The following is a 22,084-nucleotide window of genomic DNA, read 5'->3' as shown; positions in this document are numbered from 1 at the left end:
ACCTTGCTCTTATTTTTGTCCCTCGTCGCACCGCGGAGCGAAAGGGGGACTATGGTTTTCCCCTCCGTCCGTGTGTCCGTCCGTCCATGCGTGCGTGCGGGCGTGCGTGTGTGCGTAAGCGAAGGACCGCATTCGAATTTGGTGTGTGGGTGCAACCCACGTCAAAATCCAAGATGGCCACCGCCATGTATGTCTGATGCCATGTATGTCTGAACCTTGTGAGCTGAATATCTTGAAAAATAAGTGAAGTACCAACTTCTAATCTGGTGTGTGGGTGTATCTAGGCATAAGGAAGAACGCTATTGAAAATTGGGTCGCCACTTCAAAATCCAAGATGGCCGCCGCCATGTATGTCTGAACCTTGTTCCGATACTGGTATACACACTCCCTCTGGGAGCGGCAGGAATGGTCATGGTGTTATTTTCTTTGGGGTATATAAGTTACAGTAGATCTAGTCTCGGGTCCAATTACAGTAGATCTAGGCTGGGACGTGGGAAGCATATAATGCCTCAAGAACGTCGGGTTTCCTCCCTTTCAGTTTAGTGTTGAACAGCAGCAGCGACTGTTAACAAAGGTAATCATACGTGTTTGTGCTTTATGGCAGGCTTGCCCCACGTAACGCCACATTAAGCTATTTAAATACGTTAACACGGACTTTGTCCAAGGAGGAAACACCTTTTGGGGAGTGGGGATATTATTAGTATTAATATTATATTGTAATAACATTAATATTATGCTATTATCATTCGTGTTGTTATTACTCGTTATTAGAAGCGGCTTTAAAAAAACCCCTGAAAAAAAAAAAAAAACGTTAAATGATTAACTATCTTAACACAGATATAGCCTGGTGTTGGCTTAGCGGTTAGGGTGCGGCTTGGGATCCGAGGATCCTGGGTTCGAATCCCGGTCGATCACTGAATTAACGCCAGGGGGGTTGACTCAGCCTGTCATCCTTCCGAGGTCGGCAAATTGAGTACCAGTTCACTGGTAATTCCCTGTCCCGCATGTCGCAAGGGGTGGCAAGAAGGGCATCCGGCCAAAAAACATTGCTTCAAAAAGGGGATCACCGTGGGACCACGGTGGACCACTTAAAAAAGGGGAATAACCCTAACCCTAACAACCCAAAAAAGGTCAACCCTTGCTCTGTGGGGAAAAATGGCCTCTAAAGGTGGTTCTATCTAAACACAGATATACACCTTTTCATGGATTTTACCCAAGGTGGAAAACCCCCTTGGTGGAGGGAGGGGGAAAAGAAATTGCTATAACCTCCATTGTGTGACCCTTTGTCCGCCTCTCAAGTTTGGTTGAGATTGGATAAATTATGACCGAATGTATCGTAGTCAAATATACAGACAGACGATACTCCCTTACCCTTCTTTTTTACTTCTTCTCAACTCCTTCATTTCCTCAAAGTTTTATGTTTTTATAGGAACTTAGCCTACACTACTTACCATGACTTTGGCATTTGACATTTTGACCCAATTATTATTAATTAGTCTTCTATATATTATCACAATAAGGATTTGTTTAAAATTTTATGCCAAAAGCTTAAATGGTAAAAATGCTATGACCTGGAATGACACACTGACGTGTACACTCACACACACACACTGACACACAAACTGACACACGCACTGACACTGACACACACACTGACACACACACACTGACACACGCACTGACACTGACACACACGCACTGACACTGACACACACACACTGACACACACACACTGACACGCACACTGACACGCACACTGACATACACACACTGACACACACACTGACATACACACACTGACATACACACACTGACTTGCACACACTGACATACACACACTGACACACACACACACACACACACACACACACACACTGACACACACACTGACATGCACACTGACACACACACTGACACACACACTGACATGCACACTGACACACACACTGACACACACACACACACACACACTGACATACACACACTGACTTGCACACACTGACACACTCACACACACTGGCATACACACACACACACACTGACATGCACACTGACACACACAATGACACACACACACACACACACACTGACATACACACACTGACACACACACACACTGACATTTACACACACACACACACACACACACACACACTGACATACACACACTGACACACACACACACTGACATTTACACACACACACACACACTGACACACACAATGACACACACACACACACACTGTGACACACAATAGCACACACACACACTGATGCACACACTGACATACACACACACACATACACACACACATACACTGACACACACACATACACTGACACACACACACACACACACACACACACACACACACACACTGACACATACACTGACATACACACTGATGCACACACTGACATACACACACACACAAACACACACACAACGGTGGATACTTTAAGACATGGGATGGCTCCATTCCAACTTGCTGTAACCCGAATATGGAGATAACAATAAATGGCACACACACATACACACACACATATAATTTTAAAACTCCGTCTCCCACTGTGCGGCAGACAGGATAACAATACCACTGATTTTATGTTATTGATATTACGATAGTGAGATAATGAAAATATGGAACTTTAATTTCCAACTCATCTTTTTTCTTTACTACGTCTCAACAGAGGCATTATGTTTTCAGGTTGTCCGTCCGTCCGTCCGTGATCGATTTTCGTTACAGCGATAACTTGATAACGGCGAAAGGGATCTTAGTCAAACTTGGCGCAGGTATGCATAATTAGGTAAAGATGAACTGATTAGATTTTGGAGCCACAAAGGGCAAAGGTCAGAGGTCATGTTGGGTAAAAATCCTGTTACCGCGATAACTTGTGAACCAGTGATGGGATTCTGAACAAATTTGGGACACTTATGTAGAATGATGTAAAGATGAACTGATTAGATTTTGGGGTCAAGAGGTCAAAGGTCAAAGTCTGTAATATGTCTATAACTTGAGAACGGCTGAAGTGATCTCATTCAAACTTGGTACAGGTATGTATAATGATTTTATAGATTAATTAAGTGATTCGATTTTGGGGTCAAATGTCAAATCTGTAATAGGTCTATGATTTGAGAACGGCTGAAGTGATCTAATTCAAACTTGGTACAGGTATGTATATAATGTTGTCAAGAGGTTCTTTAAGACCTTCGTCCTTCCTCCTCTTCCTCTTTTTCTTCTTCTTTTTTAAATAACAACTGCTACGTTTATTTATTTTTTGTTATAACATGATTTATTTGTCTTTTTTAAGAATTCAAGGTATTTTCGACATCATTAATATCCTTAGCTGACATTAAAACCAGGTGATTTATTTTATAAACCTAAGTTCGATTAAAAATCTATTGCTTATCAAGTGTTTTGGCCAATTAAGGATCCCACCTCTTCTCGACATATATCTCAAACTTGCTCCTTTCTTCTTCCTTCATAATAATAATATTAACAAGCGTTACGCCTAGGTCCCCCGTCGGTGAAGTGATGTGAGTTGACAAAGTGGAAGACGCAAGGCGGCCATCTTGGATTTTGACGTGGCGACCCAATTTTCGATAGCGTTCTTCCTTATGCCTAGATACACCCACACACCAGATTAGAAGTTGGTACTTCGCTTATTTTTGTCCCCCGTCCAACCGCGGAGCGAAAGGGGGACTATGGTTTTCCCCTCTGTCCGTGTGTGCGTCCGTCCGTGCGTGTTTGTGTGTGTCCGTCCGTCCGTTCGTGCGTGTGTGCGTCCGTCCGTCCGTGCGTGCGTGTGTCCGTCCGTCCGTCCGTTCGTGCGTGCGTAAGCGAAGGACCGAATTCTAATTTGGTGTGTGGGTGCAACCCACGTCAAAATCCAAGATGGCCGCCGCCATGTATCTGAACCTTGTGAGCGGAATATTTTGAAAAATAAACGAACTACTAACTTCTAATCTGGTGTGTGGGTGTATCTACACATAAGGAAGAACGCTATTGAAAATTGGGTCGCCACGTCAAAATACAAGATGGCCGCCACCATATATATGTCTGAACCTTGTGAGCGAAATAGCAGTGTGTGTGTGTGTGTGTGTGTGTGTGTGTGTGTGTGTGTGTGTGTGTGTGTGTGTGTGTGTGTGTGTGTGTGTGCAGTAAAACTCCATGTGTGTATATATATATACCTCAATTTTCATCCAATTGACTTGAAATTTGAAAAGGATTTACATATTGGCAAAATTCATTCAACCACCAACTATTTTTGAGATCAGCATTGGCCAAAAGGTCAACATAGGCCAAAGGTCAACCACTCTTTTTGAATTTCTAAAAGCCTCAATTTTCATCTCATTGACTTGAAATTTGAATTGGATTTTCATTTCAGCTAACTGAATTTGTGTGTGTGTGTGTGTGTTGTTTGTCTGTGTGTGTATATATATATATACACACATGTGTGTGTGTGTGTGTGTGTGTGCATATGTTTACTCTATTGAGCAAAATATACTGGATGAAAATTTGTGCAGTATTGGACCTTGATAGAAACACTTGTTATATTGAATTTTGCTGTAATGAATGGCATGTTTTATTGAGCAGTTCCATTTTAGCCATCATATTTCACCTCAATATTGCAAACAGTAAAATGTGAATTCAACAAAAAAATTGGACCCGCTTTGCGGTCCAGGAGAAATTGATATTCTATTATGGTGAAATTGGAGAGGAAGGTCAAACCAAATCATGGGCAATTTAAGTTTGTGGTGGTTGTTTGGTGTCGGCAATGTACCAGGGATTACATTCCTGAACGATCTCGACCACCATGCTTTTTTCTTTTTATCAATTTTTGGAATGGGAATGTGAGGTCAAGGGGGCAGTCCCAGTACAAATACATTTTTGATGCAAAGGCAAGTCCAAGGTGTGTGTGTGTGTGTGTGTGTGTGTGTGTGTGTGTGTGTGTGTGTGTGTGTGTCTGTGTGTGTGTGTGTGTGTGTGTGTGTGTCGTTATGTCGAGGTGCAAAAGATGTTGATCGTGTTCCTTCACTGCCATGGGCTGCTTGCATGTGAATTCCCATTCACACTCCAATCACATCTCAATCCTTTCTTACGACCACACAAAAACACAAAACCTTCACACGTAAAACCCCCCCACCCACAAGACACTTTGTGGCACACAACCCAATCCACTCACCAACCATGCCGTCACTCTCACCAGCCCCCATTCCAAATTGCTCATGTCCCAATTTGCGAGCAAGTACCGAAACCCTGGGACAGTACACATCAAGGCCTTAACTTAAGTGCAAGTAGTCGCATGTTGGTCGGGTCAAAGTGTCATCCACCCTGCCAAATTCCAAATTTATCACAGCCTCCAACACTTTGGTCTACACACCTGGATAAATAATAGTGTCACAAAACAGTGTCCACCATTTCTCTTCACAAAATTCACCTTTAAATTTACATCTTTTCACCAAAGAAAGTGAACCATTTCCCAAATTTATTCCCAGGGCTCTCTTACCAAACTGAGAGTCCACAAATCAGAGTGGAACATCTGTGGAAGATCATGCTCTTACCATCATGTTCCATAGATGCCCCATTGGTTGTCCGTTGGGCTATATCATACCTGTCCATGCGGTTCGACCCACATCCATAGACCAGCACAGCATGGAAGGTCACCACCAACAAAGTGCAGCTCACTACACCTCCTCCCTAGTGGTCCTCATTATACACCATACCAGGTGCCTGTGAGAAACCACGTTGGATCCCCTAGAGGTCTCAACCCCCTTCCAGGGTCCGGCGGCCCTGCCAGCCCGAGACACTCGCTCGGGCGGTGGCCCGATGGAACAGGGACGCCACACTCCACAAGACCCCCAGTGGGGCCCTGGTCGTGCCACCACACCCCACCCGTGGTTGGACCCCACGTCTAAATCCTGCCAGTGCAGCCCTCCAACAGTTGCCTGGTTGGGGCTGTTGTGCAGTTTCCTGGCATCAACCCATTAACAAATGGGGCAATTTCCCATGAGGCCGACCCCAATGACCTCTCCTGGTCCGAATTTCACAGCCCATGGACGAACTCCCTCCAAGGCTGCTCCAAATTAAACTCCCATTTAAATTTCATTTTAAAAATTTTGGCCTCGTGTGCCCAACCGCAGCTGCAGTTTACAACCCCTTCTTTGGGTTTTTCTGCCCCTCCCTGCAGCTGTTCCAAATTCACTATGGGGGTCGCTTTTTCCGAGGCTCTTTCCCGACTCCTCCATGTCCGAGTCCAGCTCGGGGCCAAACCCCTCCCAGCTGGGTATCCAATTTTGGAGCCTCCCGGTGCCCCCATTGTGGTTTGTGGTGAGGGTCCCCTTGGTCACCTTAATCTCATCCTGGAGATATTTGACGGACCGACTCACCTCATCTCTCAGACTCTGTTGGACCCGAGCAATCTCCTCCTCGATGGCATTATCCAAGGTGCTCGGCCAGTCCTGTGTCAAATCATTCACTCCATCCCCAGTCAATTGCGGTCCCAACAGTTCTTTATCTATCAACACCCGCTCCGGTTCCATTACACGGGCCTCCAATATTTACTTTACCTCTGCCGCTGAATGGCTGGCCAAGCCTTAACTTTGAGGCATATACCCCAAAATATGGCGGTGTTATCTCTTTAGCACGCGCGAGGGAGGGATACCGAGGTCCTTGCCTGCACAGATGGACGCGACGGCGGTTTATCCGAACCCACAAACAAATAAACGTACAAGACAGGCACGACAAAGAAATGCAATAAATAAGGGTTTAATGAAAATAATGCGGCAACAAAGAAATGATCATACGGTAAACTAATTCCGATATTGAGGCGCCTCCCATGGACTCGTATACGAACAAGGGGAAAACAAAGTAAAAATAAATAATGTTCCTGCCGGCCGGCACTTTTCTTGCTCACCGAGCCGTGAAGCGGTGGCAAAACATCCCCCTCTTCCGGTCGTTCCACGCTCCACAAAGCTCCGATGTTTCTCAGGTGCACACAGCACGAAGCACAACCGTCACGAGCCAGCACCAAGAGAGCGAGAGTTGCGTCCACCTTTCACGTAGCCTGGAACAGAGAGAGAAAAATGCGTTCGCTTTCACCGCAGCCAGGAACAGAGAGAGAACGTGAATGCGACCGCCTGTGACAGCCCAGAACGAGAGAGAGCAAAATGGCGGCGCGTTCCCTTTTTGCTTCTACTTTCTGGAGCGTTCTCTCTGATGTCACACGTGCTCCAATCACTGAGCGCCGTCGAATCGTCCCAAACAATTGTCCTTTGGGGCGTGGCCTCACGGCCATTCTTGTCGCCCATCGAGAAGGTTCGGCTAGGCGGGGTAGTTGTGTCCGGATCCGATCGGCGATCGTGTTATTTTAATTATGTGCCAATCTCGTGGCAGGCCGAATAAATGTTTTATGAGAATGAAGGGAAAAATCACAGAGGCGATTACACACTGGGAATTTATCCATATGCCCTAACTAATGAGCATAGCTCCACCCCTCGCATGGAGACACATATACACTTACACGGACATCCGGCCCTGACTTAAATATGTGAGGGTTCTTCTTTGCAACATTCGGAGCACACTACTCTATACAATTCTACCTCGACTAAGGTATTTCATTACCTATCCCCACACACTTAACAATATACACTGTAACCCCGATATAACGAACTGCTCGGGAGACATAAAAAAAGTTCGTTATTTTGAAGTGTTCATAATACTGAATAACGTACGAATCACCATACTATCACACCTATTCATATGCAAAACAACAAACTCTTTGTATTGTTCATTCATGTACATTTTATTGTTCGATTGTACGAATAAAAAACTTTAAAAAGCATTGCTGTTGTGTCATTGTTTAAAAGTTCATGTATAAATAAAATGTTCAAGTACATGTAATATTCACCGAATGTTCAATTTACTGCGTGAAGAAACTGGTAATCTTGGATTGTTTACTCTTGGAGGTGGCGTTTTCTTTGCGTGCATAAGATAATAGCTGACGGAGCTGTAAAACTTTAATGCTGTCGACTGGATGCCCTTCAAACCAGGAAAGTGCTGTTTCAAGTCCGGCAATTACATCAGATGTTGCTGGAACTTCTTGTGGTTCATTGGTGTCATCAGAGTCACATTCGATGTCACACTGCAGTGTTGTTTCACGAACGGAGGCAATAATTTCTTCATCGGTCATCAAACTGGTCACGGGAACGTCTTCATCGACGTCCACCCACATAATCGTTAAACAATAGAATCTCATTAAATATGCGGGGGACAGGAAGTTCGTTCGTTATATCCGGAAGTTCGTAATACTGGTGTTCGTTATAGCGGGGTTCCAGTGTATTAGGTCTGGGCAATAATGGAAAATCCTATATTATGATAATGGACCCCATTATCACGATTGTCGCGGTAAGAACATGATAATATAAACAATAAGAAAAAGACATAAAATGTCAGCCTCCGCCGTGGTTTTAGTAATTTTGCTGTATGGAGTTAAAGGCCATCATTCAGCCATCTTTTGTCGAATTACAAAACAAAATCTTCTGCATATGTATACTTATGTATTGTTTTTGTGCCAAGTATGAAGAAAATTGTATCATGCAGGTCCGAGAAATTGTTGCTTACACTTTTAAGTAACAAAATGGCTGCCAGTCGGCCATCTTGGATCTGATCTAAAAAAAAAAAAGACCATGTTACATACAGCATATGTAAGCCATGATTAATTATCTGTGTGACAAGTTTGAACAAGATCGGTAAATGCATGTCCGAGAAATGGTTGAGGACGTGTTCAACATCGGCTTTTCTAGAACTAAAATGGCCGCCAGTCGGCCATCTTTGATCGTATCACAAACAAAAATGATGTGCATTTGTATTCCACATATTGTATTGTCATAGTCATTGTGCATTGTCATTGTATTGTCATTGTGCATTTGTATTGTCATAGTGCATTCTATGATGGTGAGCTGCCCAGGCCCTGAATATTTCCACCACCATGCTTTACAGTTGGTATCAGGTTCTTGTGGTCAATTGCTGTCTTTGGTTTTTGCCAAACATGTCTTCTGGTACTGTGGCCAAATAGCTCGACCTTTGACTCATCTGTCCAGAGCACATTGTTCCAGAAGTGCTGGTCTTTGCCTCGGTGTTCATTGGCAAACTTTAGTCTTGCCCTGATGTTCTTTCTGGACAGCAAAGGTTTCCTTCTGGCACACCTCCCATGTAGATCAAATTTGTGCAGCCTCTTTCTAATGGTAGACTCGTGCACTTTGACATCAACAGTGGCAAGAGCTACCTGTAGGTCCCGTGATGACATTCTGGGGTTGTTATAGACTTCTTTCAGCATCTTGCGGTCTGCTCCTGGGCTGAACTTGCTGGGGCGGCCTGGCCTGGACAAGTTGGCAGTTGTTTGGAATCTTCTCCACTTGTAGATAATCTTCCGGACAGTCGAATGATTGATTTCAAATTGTTTAGAGATCTTTTTAAATCCCTTCCCAGACTCGTAGGCATCTATAACCTTCTTTCTGAAGGCCTCAGAGAGCTCTTTTTATCTAGGCATGATGACGCCACACACTTCAACAACAAAGAGCAAACCAAGCTAAATGTCTGAAGTTTAAATAAAACAGGTTCCTCCAAGATCCTCTCTAATGATGTTCTAATCATTTGCACCTGAGCTGGTGCACCTGATTCAAATTTTAGGTATTTGAAGTAGTGATGAATGTAGGGTAGGGGTGTACTTACTTTTTCCACATGCGAAATTTGCATTCATGTTTATTTCAATTATACAATGGACTACAAAATGTAAATGTTTCATGATATTTGTTATATTATATCACCTTTATCTATCAATATTGTTGAAATGAAGATCAAATAGCTGTATGTTGAAATATGTTGAAAAAGTCAAAACTTTACATGGGGTGTACTTACTTTTTCACACGTATATATATATATATATATATATATATATATATATATATATATATATATATATATATATATATATATATACATACATACATACATACATACACACACACACACACACACACACACACATAATTTTTACGGCGTAGCCCAGAGGGCAAAGACATCTAGAACAGTGTTTGTTCGTCTGTATTTATGTATGTATGTACGTCCCCTCAAACGTATACCCATCAGAGCTGAGGATCTGGTCACATGACAGGGTGATATGATTACGTCTGATGTCATTACGGTGGTACTGCGGCTGACTCTCCACACACAGCCATTTTGATTCATATGCCGTTAAGGCCAAACATATCGTCGAACCTGTCATATATCACAATTGCCATGCTTTACCTTTACGTTTTTCATACAGTGTGAAACAAAAACAAACCAATTGTTAAAATATCGAAATGACCATCAAATATCGAAAGCATCGGCATTACGTCTCTTCCAACAAAATGGTACATACCCAACCCATGTGGGGTATAATCTAGATTACAGTAGATCTTTCCTCAGGTCTGTAAGTAAAACTTACCTCACGGATGTCTGGATTCCTCCAAATTTATTTGTTTAATGTTATAAACAGCATTAGCGATTGTTTAAAATGCTAATCATTTGTGTTTGTGGTTTATAATATTTTACAAGCCCAGATACACCGCTGTTGGACTTTCGATCTTGTTTTTTTTGAAGAAAGGTGCTTCCGACCAAAAAGTAAAGTAGCTCGACTCTGCTAATTTAAGTAATTTTAAAGCATGAGCAGACCTGATCTCAGGTGACGTTTCACTCGCTTCCCAGCGAGCTTCCTCAGGCCATCAGACACATCTCCGCACATGTCCGCTTTTATTCCCGATTTATTCTGATCTTTTTATTCCTTACTCGTGATCTGGTGTTTTATGTGTGAGTGTGTGTGCTTGTTGGTTGTTGTTTTTGTGTTTCCGGGGCACGGACATCACTGGGTTTGTGTCCAGGTTGGACGTGATGACGTGTGGTGTGCGATTGGTGGAGTTTCCGGTGGGTGTCGTGCATATGCGGTTGTGGTGTTTTGGACCGAGCGCTGTTTTTTGCTCACCTTCTCCAGTTATTTGCACCATCCAGTTTTTGCCATTTATATCAGAGGTGTGTATTCTGTGGGTCTGACCGTAGTCTCCCCATTTGGACCACCCTCTCAGCTCTTGACATGCCATGATTCCAGTTTTCGGATGTCGTGTCACGGACGTGGGTCTCGTCAATGGTCTCTGCTAACATATTTATGCAAAAGCTTCTCATTGAGCTTCATATCCTTGTAAAACAAATACAAAAATGTTTTGTGGAAACCAATTCCCAAATTGCACGAAAAAACTGAATGTAACTAATTTTCACTCCCAAACAATAGACAGAACAACGTATGTACTCGTTTAAAGCATGTTAATGTGGTCCTTTGCTGTTCAGTATTTTGTTTGTGTTTGCCTTTTTCTGCTCATTTGTGCCCTCGCATTGCTCCCAAATATTTTATTTATGAATGGTCCAACTATGCATCTGCTATGAGATACTATGAAGGTCATGCATTATTGATTTGCAAACACCAGTGGCAGATACCGAATGACATTAAATATAGCAATAAAATGTAAACTAAAGATCATTTAATGAGATTTCTTCCTTGTTTTCTTTCTAGTTCGCCTCATATATGAGATTGACGCTATCTCTTTCTCTATCTATCTCTATATCTATATCTATATCTATCTCGATCTATATCTATCTCTATCTCTATCTCTATCTCTATCTCTATCTATCTCTCTTTCTCTCTTTCTCTCTTTCTCTCTTTCTCTCTTGCTCTCTTTCTCGCTTTCTCTCTCAATCTCTCCCTATTTAGGATCTCTATCCTATCTCTTTTATCTTTAGGATCGTTTGATGCAATTTACCTCCTACTTGCTTTGTATGCGTGAGGTTTTAAATTTACTGTAAAGCTTTTTGTGAGATTTTTTTTTCTTTTTTGAGACATTTTCAAAGGTTCTTTCTTTGCTGGTAATTGCTTTCATCTGGATGTTAACATAACTCGTTCTTCTATTGCCTGCTTCTCTAGGTGTCATGAAAGTTGAGTATGGAGATGTCTTCCCACGAAAGAGTCTCCGTGAAAAATTGAAGTGTGAACCTTTTTCTTGGTACCTGGAGAACATCTACCCCGACTCACAAATTCCGAGGCATTATTACTCTCTTGGAGAGGTATGTTACCATGGCTTCTGCATCCTTTCTATCAGTTATTTCCTTTGTGTTCTCTTCATTCCAGTTTATTTCTTTTCCAATATCAGGAGCGAAAAGTTTGTAATATCCTTTTAAAATATTTGTCTCATCCAACACCAGCATTGCTCTGTGCTGTTCTAATCCTGTTGGCATTTTGAAGAAATCAAATTTTGTTTTTGTTTTTTCGACATTTTTGTGGGGGCCAAAAACACATCCATACACCCACTAAGGAATGGGATTTTGGATCATTTAATAGTACCTTTCACATCACTACAAATACTTAGGCACTATCGAACGATTTAAAAAAAATCTAAATTGAAAAAAATTTCAAAACAAGTTTTTACCTAAAACACTCCCCAGCACTCATTGATGAACCTCTGAAAGTTTGACGAAGATATGTTTGGCCATCTCTGAGAAAAATGGAAACAGACACAAACAGACAGACAGACCAGACCAGGCATACAAACGTTTTTCTTATGGTATAGATTCCATAGATTGGAAATTTAAAACAGTGCACAACACTTTGTCAACCCAAGAAAAATAAAAGCAAAGTTGTTTTCTGTTTGTTGGTTATAAAATAATAATTTTAGTTCCCTTTCCAAAATCTTCAATGCAGGAGGAAACCTTGAAGGCCCATCAAGCCTGCACAATGGCTGCCAACATACGGTTTATTTGTCCATGCTTTATCCTTTTTAATGCTGAATGGAAAGCTGTAAGAAAGTATCACGTAACATTTTTAGTGTTTGGTATGACTCGGCTGGGATTCGAACGACTGACATAGCAGACTCAGAGCAGACGCTCTCACCGTTAAACCACCAAATCTGCTTTTATTCAGCTCCTTGTATCCATTGCTAAAGTTGCTATATAAATGCAATTATTATGATTATCATTTATTTACTCCACTGACTTTATGAGATATTTCTGTTTTTTGGGGGGGTTTTCTTTTTTGATATCCCTGTCTTAGCATGAAAAAGTCAGCAGTATGTATAGCAATGTTATTCTGAGACCATTAATAATTCCAACAATAGAGACCAACAATAATTATTGCGCAGTATTTGACATAATGGAAGTGACTTTATTTCGTTTGTGGAAGAATGGAGTGCACCCACTGTGTGGGAAATTTAGAAATCGTTCATTATTATTTTTTAAACAGATGAATGTTGTTTGCACACCAAGAATATTTTTACTTCGTTTTTTGCAGAAGGAGGTTGTGTGGGTTCGTTTTCCATTTTCTAATACTGTGGTCTTTAACAAAGCTCTTACTTTATACATTAAATTGCTGTCTTGTGTCATAAACATAACTTTTATTTCATTTATTTGTTTGTTTGTTTTTTGTTGTTTTTTTCAATCAAAACACTTTGCTATTTGACCCGAGCTATGTTTTGCTCTATTATCTGTATCCCGTAGCTTGTACACACAAAAAACAGCATTCTAATATTTGGCAGGCAGACAGCATCATTTGTGTTCTGTACATCGATCAAATGCCAGGTGGCTGTTTCTCCGCTCATTGCTTAAGGGGCAGATAAAAATGCCAAAATCTTAGGAGCAGAAGACATTCTCTCTCAGGGTCATTAGTTCAGGAAAATAAAGTGTTGCTCACCACTTACTTTAAATAAATCATCACTTACTGGGTGAGTAGTGATTCATCAACAAATTGTTTTGTAAGCTGGACTGTTAGGTTCAAAGGTTAAGACTGTCAACCCCAAATAAGTCTTCTTGTGGCAATGAGCAAAACAACTTGCCTAAATCGTTAAATGATTGTGACAAATGTGTTGCTCAATGTTAATCTCACTTGGAAATTTGTGGGGTCTTTGAAAAGCCAGTGTTCTGAACTCTTCTTTGCCTCACCATTCATGGCAATTTGCAGAAAATGTGGGGAAAATATCTTCATGCATTTTGATTTTATCATTTCCTTTTCAAAGTAAATGAAAATATAATTTAAGTCGCTTTATTTCTAACTTTACATAACCTTTTGTATGGTATGTGGTTCATAATGCATTATTAGTAGGCTTTGCAGGATCTGAACTTTATCGACAAATACACCTCAATTTCAAAGCATATTCACAGACTGACAAATATTTTACCATCGTTTCGAGGTGAGATTTATACAAAGGGGGCATTAAAAAATCTTGGGCGAAGCATTCAGTATACAGTGGATGCGTGGAGTTAAAATTGAGAAAGAGCAGACACGTTTACCTGTTTCACAGTCAAACGCCACAGTCATAATACCAGAGGTATTACTCATCATAACTAAAGAGTTCATAGAACACATTACCCCACGCAGTGTTTAGGTATAAACTGTAGTTCAATTCAGATATAATATTGATTTTAAAGATATTTTTTCGAAATTTCGGACGTTTAGCGCTATTTAAGCATTCTTATTCACCGTTTAGTACTGCTAAACGTAAGGGTTTTGAAAGTGCAAAAAAGGCAATTTATGTTCTCCAATGTTTAAGTATATGATTAAATTTAAATAAAATAAATATTGTTAAAGTCGTTTAAAAAAATAATTCCTGGTTGTACTGCCATTTTACTTACCACCATTGATGCAGTGTCTATTACACCACCCTATCTAACACATTCCATTAGGTATCCGTGCCTGTTGTTTGTGTCTTATATGATGTCCATAAAAACAGTAAGTTTCCTATTTAGAATGATTTTTGCATTTTGTTGACAGACAGACACGCAGATGGTAAAAATGAACATCAGTTTTATCCAACGAGATTCTTTAAAAATAATATATATAATTCTGCCAAGCTTAGTTATTAGTATGTGAAAGAGTTAGGCTGATCGACGCAGTTTCATCACAAGAGATTCCAATGACCTTGAAAGCCTTGGTTTACACAGCATCAAGTTGAGAAAAGTGTGGGGCAGGGGAGCCAGGTCAGAGAGGGAGAACAGCACTCCATCAAGCTGTAGGTGAAGGCCTTGTGTGTGGTTAGGAGTTCAGGTGTGCAAGGAAGGATCTGCTACGATGGAGGATGCCCAATCAGCAGCTGGCTTTGGTGGCCATTTTAGAAATGTGGTTTGTCCAAGAAAGATAATGGCTGATAGTGAGACCCAGGAGTTTGAAGGACTGCACTTCCTCAATAATTTTGTTAAAACAGGAGATTGGAGGGTTTGATGTACGGCTTTTTTAGAGAGAGAGATCGTGAGAGTGTGAGATTTGTCAGGATTGAAAAACGTATTCCAAGTGTTTTACCAGGTTGTGATTTTGTTAATGTCTAAAGAGAGGGAAGAGGCTGCTGCCTATCTATCTGAAGTATGAGGGCTATCACAACTGAGGGTGCAGTCATCAGCAAATCTATATACAGTATATATATATATATATATATATATACACAAAGAATTAAGTTAAGCACCCCCCCCGTTTTTTTACAACCTCGCACATTACAAGTTTGTTGTCGTCAAAACAGTGTAATATACCCATGATATTGCTATATTTTCTGGAGAAGTGATATTATGGTCACATAAAAACATAACAATCATGCCGTTTTCAATATTTTATTCTGAATAATTTAAGGTGAAATTTTTTGGGAATTTTAGGCATATTTTCACCTCAATTTAAGTATGGAGCTATAGGTCCATCACGGACAGTGTGGATGACGTTTATGTTTTCTAACGTACAGTCATTGTTCTGAGAAGACCTCTAGCGATCTTTGCGTCAATAACGTGTGTAGGACCCACGTGATCGGATCACTGACTCAACCAATCACTTTTTTTCACTTTGATCACTCAATTTCATCAATGGATAATTGCTAATGTCATACCAATCATTATTTGATCTCACATACCTTAGAATATATGCCAATGTATACATATACACAAAGAATATATATTAGGGGGTGCTTACCTTAATTCGTTGTGTAGGGGTGCTTAACTTAATTCTTTGTGTATATATATATATATATATATATATATATATATATATATATATATATATATATATACTGTATATATACTGTATATATACTGTATATAGATTTGCTGATGACTGCACCCAAACAATATATATATATATATATATATATATATATATATATATATATATATATATATATATATATATATATATATATAGATATATATATATATATATATATATATATATATATATATATATATATATATATATATATATATATATATATATATATTAGGGTGGTGCTCAAAATTTTTTTTTTTTAAATATTTACTGGGACATGGCTTTATGTTGTTCCTTCTGTTCCAAAATGAAAAGACACCAAATATGAAAGCAATCTGATTTTATTTAGGGGTGCCACATCAGCCTTCAAACTAAAGGTGTCTACAAAACTTTTCTATATATGGATCGAAAGCAAAACCAGAAGTTTGTTTTTAGTGTAGCAGCATAGCAAACCTGTTGTGCATTTTGTGATACAAGCACCAAATTTGGCACAAATGTACATTAATATGTTGCGAACATTTTCAGATATTGGGCCACTTGAAATTCCGTAATTTTTTTTTTCAATTTTTTTCAAATTTCGTAATTTCAAATTTTTCGGGTGACACCGTCACAATTTCGGTCTTCGAGGCCGGCCGATATAGTGGGGCGGCTTAGCCCAAATATTCAAAAGAATTGTGCATTTTGTGATACAAGCACCAAATTTGGCACAAATGTACATTAATATGTTGCGAACATTGTGTGGTCAGCAATGAAGACGAGAGTCTGAATTACATGTATGCAAAAGACCTTGTGAACCAGTGAAGCAAATACACGGGTAAGCATGAATTAAATCTAGGGCATGATATAATTTCCATGATGTTTACCTCTACACTCAATGGTGGAAGGAGGTAATGTTTTGATCCCAGCTTGTCTGTATGTCTGTTTGTCTGTTAGTCCACAAAATTCCAGACAAAGCTTGTAGTAGTGGTAGTTGTAGTGGTAGTGGTGATAACAGAAATTGTTATATAGAACTGAACTTATATTATTATTATATGCAGAAAATAACTTCATTTCTATATGCCCTGCAGTGGACAGGTTAATTGGTTTATGCACTGAAGGGGTCACCCTGGTGTGCACTGCTGTGTTCTGCCTCACTGAGTTGTTCAGGTATGATGTACTCAGCACAAGCTTCCGGTCGGCCCGGAGGTGGGGGTGCGGGGCCTGTCACGGAACGTCAAAACAAACGGCCTGCCGGGGCCGCCCAAAAGTCGGGCGTGAGGGGCGCGTCCACTAATGGAACGCCTCTCGCTTCCCAGATCGAGGGCCACGTGGTCAGGAGAACCTCGTCCCTTCCGGTCACACTTTGCCTATCGGCCGGCCTCGAAGACCGAAATTGTGACGGTGTCACCCGAAAAATTTGAAATTACGAAATTTGAAAAAATTTGAAAAAAAAGATTACGGAATTTCAAGTGGCCCAATATCTGAAAATGTTCGCAACATATTAATGTACATTTGTGCCAAATTTGGTGCTTGTATCACAAAATGCACAATTCTTTTGAATATTTGGGCTAAGCCGCCCCACTATTTATGAAAATCCACCCTCCACTCACTTTCTTTGTATTCTAGCAAACACAAGTTGCAATAGCTGCACAAATAGCACTATATTGCTATGAAAACTCAAATTCAATGATAACAATCCAAATGTTCAGTTCATAAAATGAAGAGACACCATATCACATAATATTAAAAAACCCAAATATAATGAGAAATGTAACTCCTATTTCTGGGCCTGTTTCACCACTGTTGCCTTCCTGGCATCGGGGTACATCTTCCTGTGAGCAGCAACAACTTGGAGCAGAGCTTGCTTTTGCTCTTCATCCTTTGTAAGGAGCTTATTGTAGTCTTGTATCAATGCGACACCCCTTTCTGCCCTGTCGTTCACCACGACTAAGCCACTGGCGGCTTTCTTTGCTTCCTGAAAGCTGGTTTCTTGCTCCCATGAACCAGGATCCTTATCCATCCAATCAGTTGGGGTCCCTAGGATGCTGAAGAAATGCTTGGTGTGTTTTGTTATGAGGCCAGCGATTGACAGGGCGGTTCCTCGTTTGATAGCTGGTCTCTTTGGAGAGGGGTTTTCACCGTCATTTTTCAATGCTTCAATCATATTGATCTTGCTTTCTTTGTCAATTCTGGTGTCAAAGAATGCAAATGCCACTAGTACTGGGCTCATGTACCACGTGTGGCGGCCAAGTGCCTTCAAGGCTGCCTGAGCCATCTTCTGATTGATTTGTTCAAACTTTTCCAACTTCTTGAAGAGGTTAATGTCATTCAGGGGAGCCTCAATAGCTTGTGGAGCCCGAAACCAAGCCTGTACATACACAAGGCAGACAAAAATGTTAAAGGCTCGGAGTTCTCTCGCCTCTCGAAGTGTCAAGTGGAACTCTGACCGAAACATGAACACCTGTAGTGAATATAGTGCTTTTGCCATCCATCTGGCTCTGTGCATTGCTCCTGGAGCCATGATCCGGATTCCACGAGGTGGGATTCCTCCCATGTAGATGACAGTCAGTTCTAGGAGTTCACGATAATCATCTCGTGGCTGCTGATCTTTCAAACACACAAGAGCAAATTCCAGAGCTTCATCCATCATGTCATTGTTCTGTGCAAACTCAGCTGCCGTATCAGGATCTGTGAATCCATTTTTTGGTTGGTGATGGGCAATGGACGGCCACTCCGCCTGAAACCGCTTAAAAAGCTGGATGTCAGGGCCTGATGAAGGACCGAAAAGAGTGGTGAAAACATCTCCCAGAATGATTTCGTGCGCATGATGGCAGCAAGCCAAATGAATTAGTTCAGTCTGTAGCTTCTTTTCAATGAGGACAGCAGCCCCTCCACGAACACCTGAATTGCTGGCCGTTGTGTCAAAAGACAAAGCCTTCACCTTGCCCACAAGGTTCCAGCTCTTCAGTGTGTCCACTACAGCGGTTGCCATAGCTTCTCCTCCCCCGTCAGGTAACTTGGGAACATTCAACAGCTGCTCCATTCCATGGTACTGGTTGGACACAAGGATTGGAAGACGATCCACCTTCACATGCACAAAATCTCCAGTGACATCGGGAAGAAGCTTTCCATCCCAATGGACCACTAAAGGACCCTGCACATTATGATGAAATGCTTCTTTTATTTCGTCCATGGTTTTGCATCGATGCATCATGCGATTCCACCGCACTGTCCATCGGTTCAGTGCCAGCTCTGCAGGATCCCATCCTACTGCTCTACAAATGGATGCCAAGTTGTGGACAGCCATTCGGTCACTTGTTTTCGTACGATCCAAAGAAGCTGCGACTTCAGGAGTGACAATGTTGATAGGCCTTCTTTTCTTGGGACGAGATATCCCACCATCAGATGATGAAGAACCAGCCTGTGCCGTGGTCTCAGAGTCAGAGTCTGAGTCTGTGACTTCCATAGCAGTAGCACCCTTCATGACCATTTCCTGTCTCTTATTTTCCTTCTCTGCCTTAGTCTTCGCCTTTTCTTCCCTTTCTTTCTTTCGCTTCGTTTTTGCTTCCAACACAGTGTCTACAGATCCCATTGAAGCCTTCCTCTCTGAGAATTGATCGTGAAGAAACTTCCTGTCCTCGGGGTTGGTGATTATGGCCTCCGAATCTGCATGCCTAAGATGAAACGTCTTCTCCAAGGAGGCCTTGAAGGATGCTTCCTTTTTCTCTTGGGTCGCACCACCCCGCTTTGCACCTTTTTGGAGGCTCCTCCATTCTTCATATAGCCTCTCCAAACGATGGATGCAGTGCTGCTTCGTCGTTGTAGGTAGGTGAGCTTTTTCCCAGAACTTCACAACCTCTTCAATGGTGAGGGTTGCACTCTCCCGGGCAGTGCGATTCTCCTTCTTCAGGTGATGGAAAAACAGGACAAGAGATTGATGCACAGTCAGGAGCTTGGCACCTTTGATGGCATCTCCAGAAGTGGACCCAATGAGATACACATTATCCTGAGCCCGAGTTTTCAATGAAACACTGGTACTAGCACATGCCATATCTGCAAAATACGCAAGAATGTGGGTAAAATCCTGTTAATTCTTACTCCACAGGGTCACTCTCTACAAAAGAGCCACAGTCAATAAGTTAGGCCTACATATTACACACTAAAAAAGCGTACCCCTGACCCCGGGAACCTGTACAAAACATGCATGAAAATTGCCCAGATAGTGATCATAGGAAGTCTCAAAACTGTATGTATAAAATATTGTATATAACTACATATATAATGTATAATGTGTATTTATGTATATTTATTATTTAATGTATATTTTATGTATAAATTTAATGTATATTTAATTATAATGTATATATATTGTACAACTATATATTTATTTCTTATATTTAAATTTTAATATATTATATTTATTTTTAATATATTATTTAATGTATTATATTTGTCTATATTTGTATAATTGTCCATCGTATAATTGTATATATAATGTATAATATAATATATATTATTATTATTTAATGTATATTTACTATATATTTATTTTTAATATTATATTTAATGTATATATATAATTATGTATTTATTTTGTGTATATACAGCCCAAAAAATGGGAATTCCTATTTTTGCATGGGGGAAAATTCATCACTGATGTGGCACCCCTAAATATTATTGGATTCCATTCAAATTTGGTGTGGTTTCCTTTGACAAGAAAAGGAACAAAAATAGACCATGTCCAGGAGAAAATCTGCATTTTTGATTGATTTTTTTAAGCCCACTCTAATATATATATATATATATATATATATATATATATATATATATATATATATATATATATATATATATATATATATATATATACACATATATATATATATATATGTGTGTGATTTCTTGAAAGTCAGAGATTATTGGTGAAAATTAGGAACAGGACTTGGCCCAGAACACTGCCTTGGGGCACTTCAGTCTCAACAGGAAGTGGAGATTAAAGGATTCCATTGGGGTTTAAACCGCAGCCGTGATGCTGACGCCGCTACCCCCCCCCCCCCCACCCCCCAGAATTTCCATGTTTTAAACGTTTCCCAGTGTATACCCTGGATAAAAATAGGTACGCCGTATCCCTGCGCGTCGTAAGAGGTGACTAAGAGGGTTGGCGTCAGGAAGGGCATCCGGCCATAAAAACATTGCCTCAAAAAGAGAACCATGACAATTACAACTACATGTGGGCAGGGTACAGCCCGAAGTGGAGATCGGTTTCTGAGGTTTGGGACATGGAATGTAGGGACAATGACAGGGAGATCAGGAGAAGTGGTGGAAGTATTGGTCAGAAGAAGAGTGGACATATGTTGTGTGCAAGAGACGAGATGGAAGGGAAGTGGTGTGAGAATGGTGAAGGGTCGGCAGGGACAGAAATACAAGTTTGTGTGGCAAGGGTGCCTGGAGGGCGAGAATGGTGTTGGTGTCCTGTTTTCTGAGGAGTTTGTAGACAGTGTGGTGAGTGTGACTAGAGTGAGTGATAGGTTGATGATGGTGAAAATGATGATTGGAAAGCTCTTGGTGAACGTCATCTCGGGATATGCTCCGCAGGTTGGTCGAAGCGATGAAGAGAAGGACAAGTTCTGGTGTGCGATAGAGAAGCTGATGGAAAACGTGAAAGATGAGGAAGTTGTTGTGGTAGGAGGAGACCTAAATGGACATGTGGGAAGGAGTATGGATGGTTTTGATGGAGTTCATGGGGGTTACGGATATGGTGTGAGAAATGGAGAAGGTGAAAGGATTTTGGAGTTTGCTGATGGAGCTGATTTGTTGATTTGTAATACTCATTTCCAGAAAGAGGATAATAAGCTTGTTACATACACGTCAGGTGGGTCGATGACAACCGTTGACTACCTGATGGTGCGTAGGCGAGATAGGGGGCACCTCCGAGACACAAAGGTGATCCTGGGGGAGGAGGCTGTTTCACAGCACCACTTGGTTGTCTGCGACGTAAGGGTGAAAG

At 41.0% G+C, this 22,084-nt stretch overlaps 1 protein-coding gene across 3 annotated transcripts in view; it reads left to right on the top strand.

The window, feature by feature from the left end:
* Positions 1-22,084, top strand: part of LOC137431870 (polypeptide N-acetylgalactosaminyltransferase 1) — a 594,418-nt gene that overhangs the window by 473,745 nt on the left and 98,589 nt on the right. For all 3 annotated transcript variants that reach the window (XM_068123662.2, XM_068123663.2, XM_068123664.2), the window contains exon 9: positions 12,016-12,155. In XM_068123662.2, the coding sequence (XP_067979763.1) occupies positions 12,016-12,155 (140 nt within the window). The remainder of the gene's footprint in view (positions 1-12,015; positions 12,156-22,084) is intronic.

Source organism: Myxine glutinosa, chromosome 7, assembly GCF_964187855.1.
Source record: "Myxine glutinosa chromosome 7, kmMyxGlut1.1, whole genome shotgun sequence".
NCBI classification, from domain to species: Eukaryota; Metazoa; Chordata; class Myxini; order Myxiniformes; family Myxinidae; genus Myxine; species Myxine glutinosa.
Note: the sequence above shows the minus strand (reverse complement) of the source record. Positions and strands in the feature narration are given on the sequence as shown.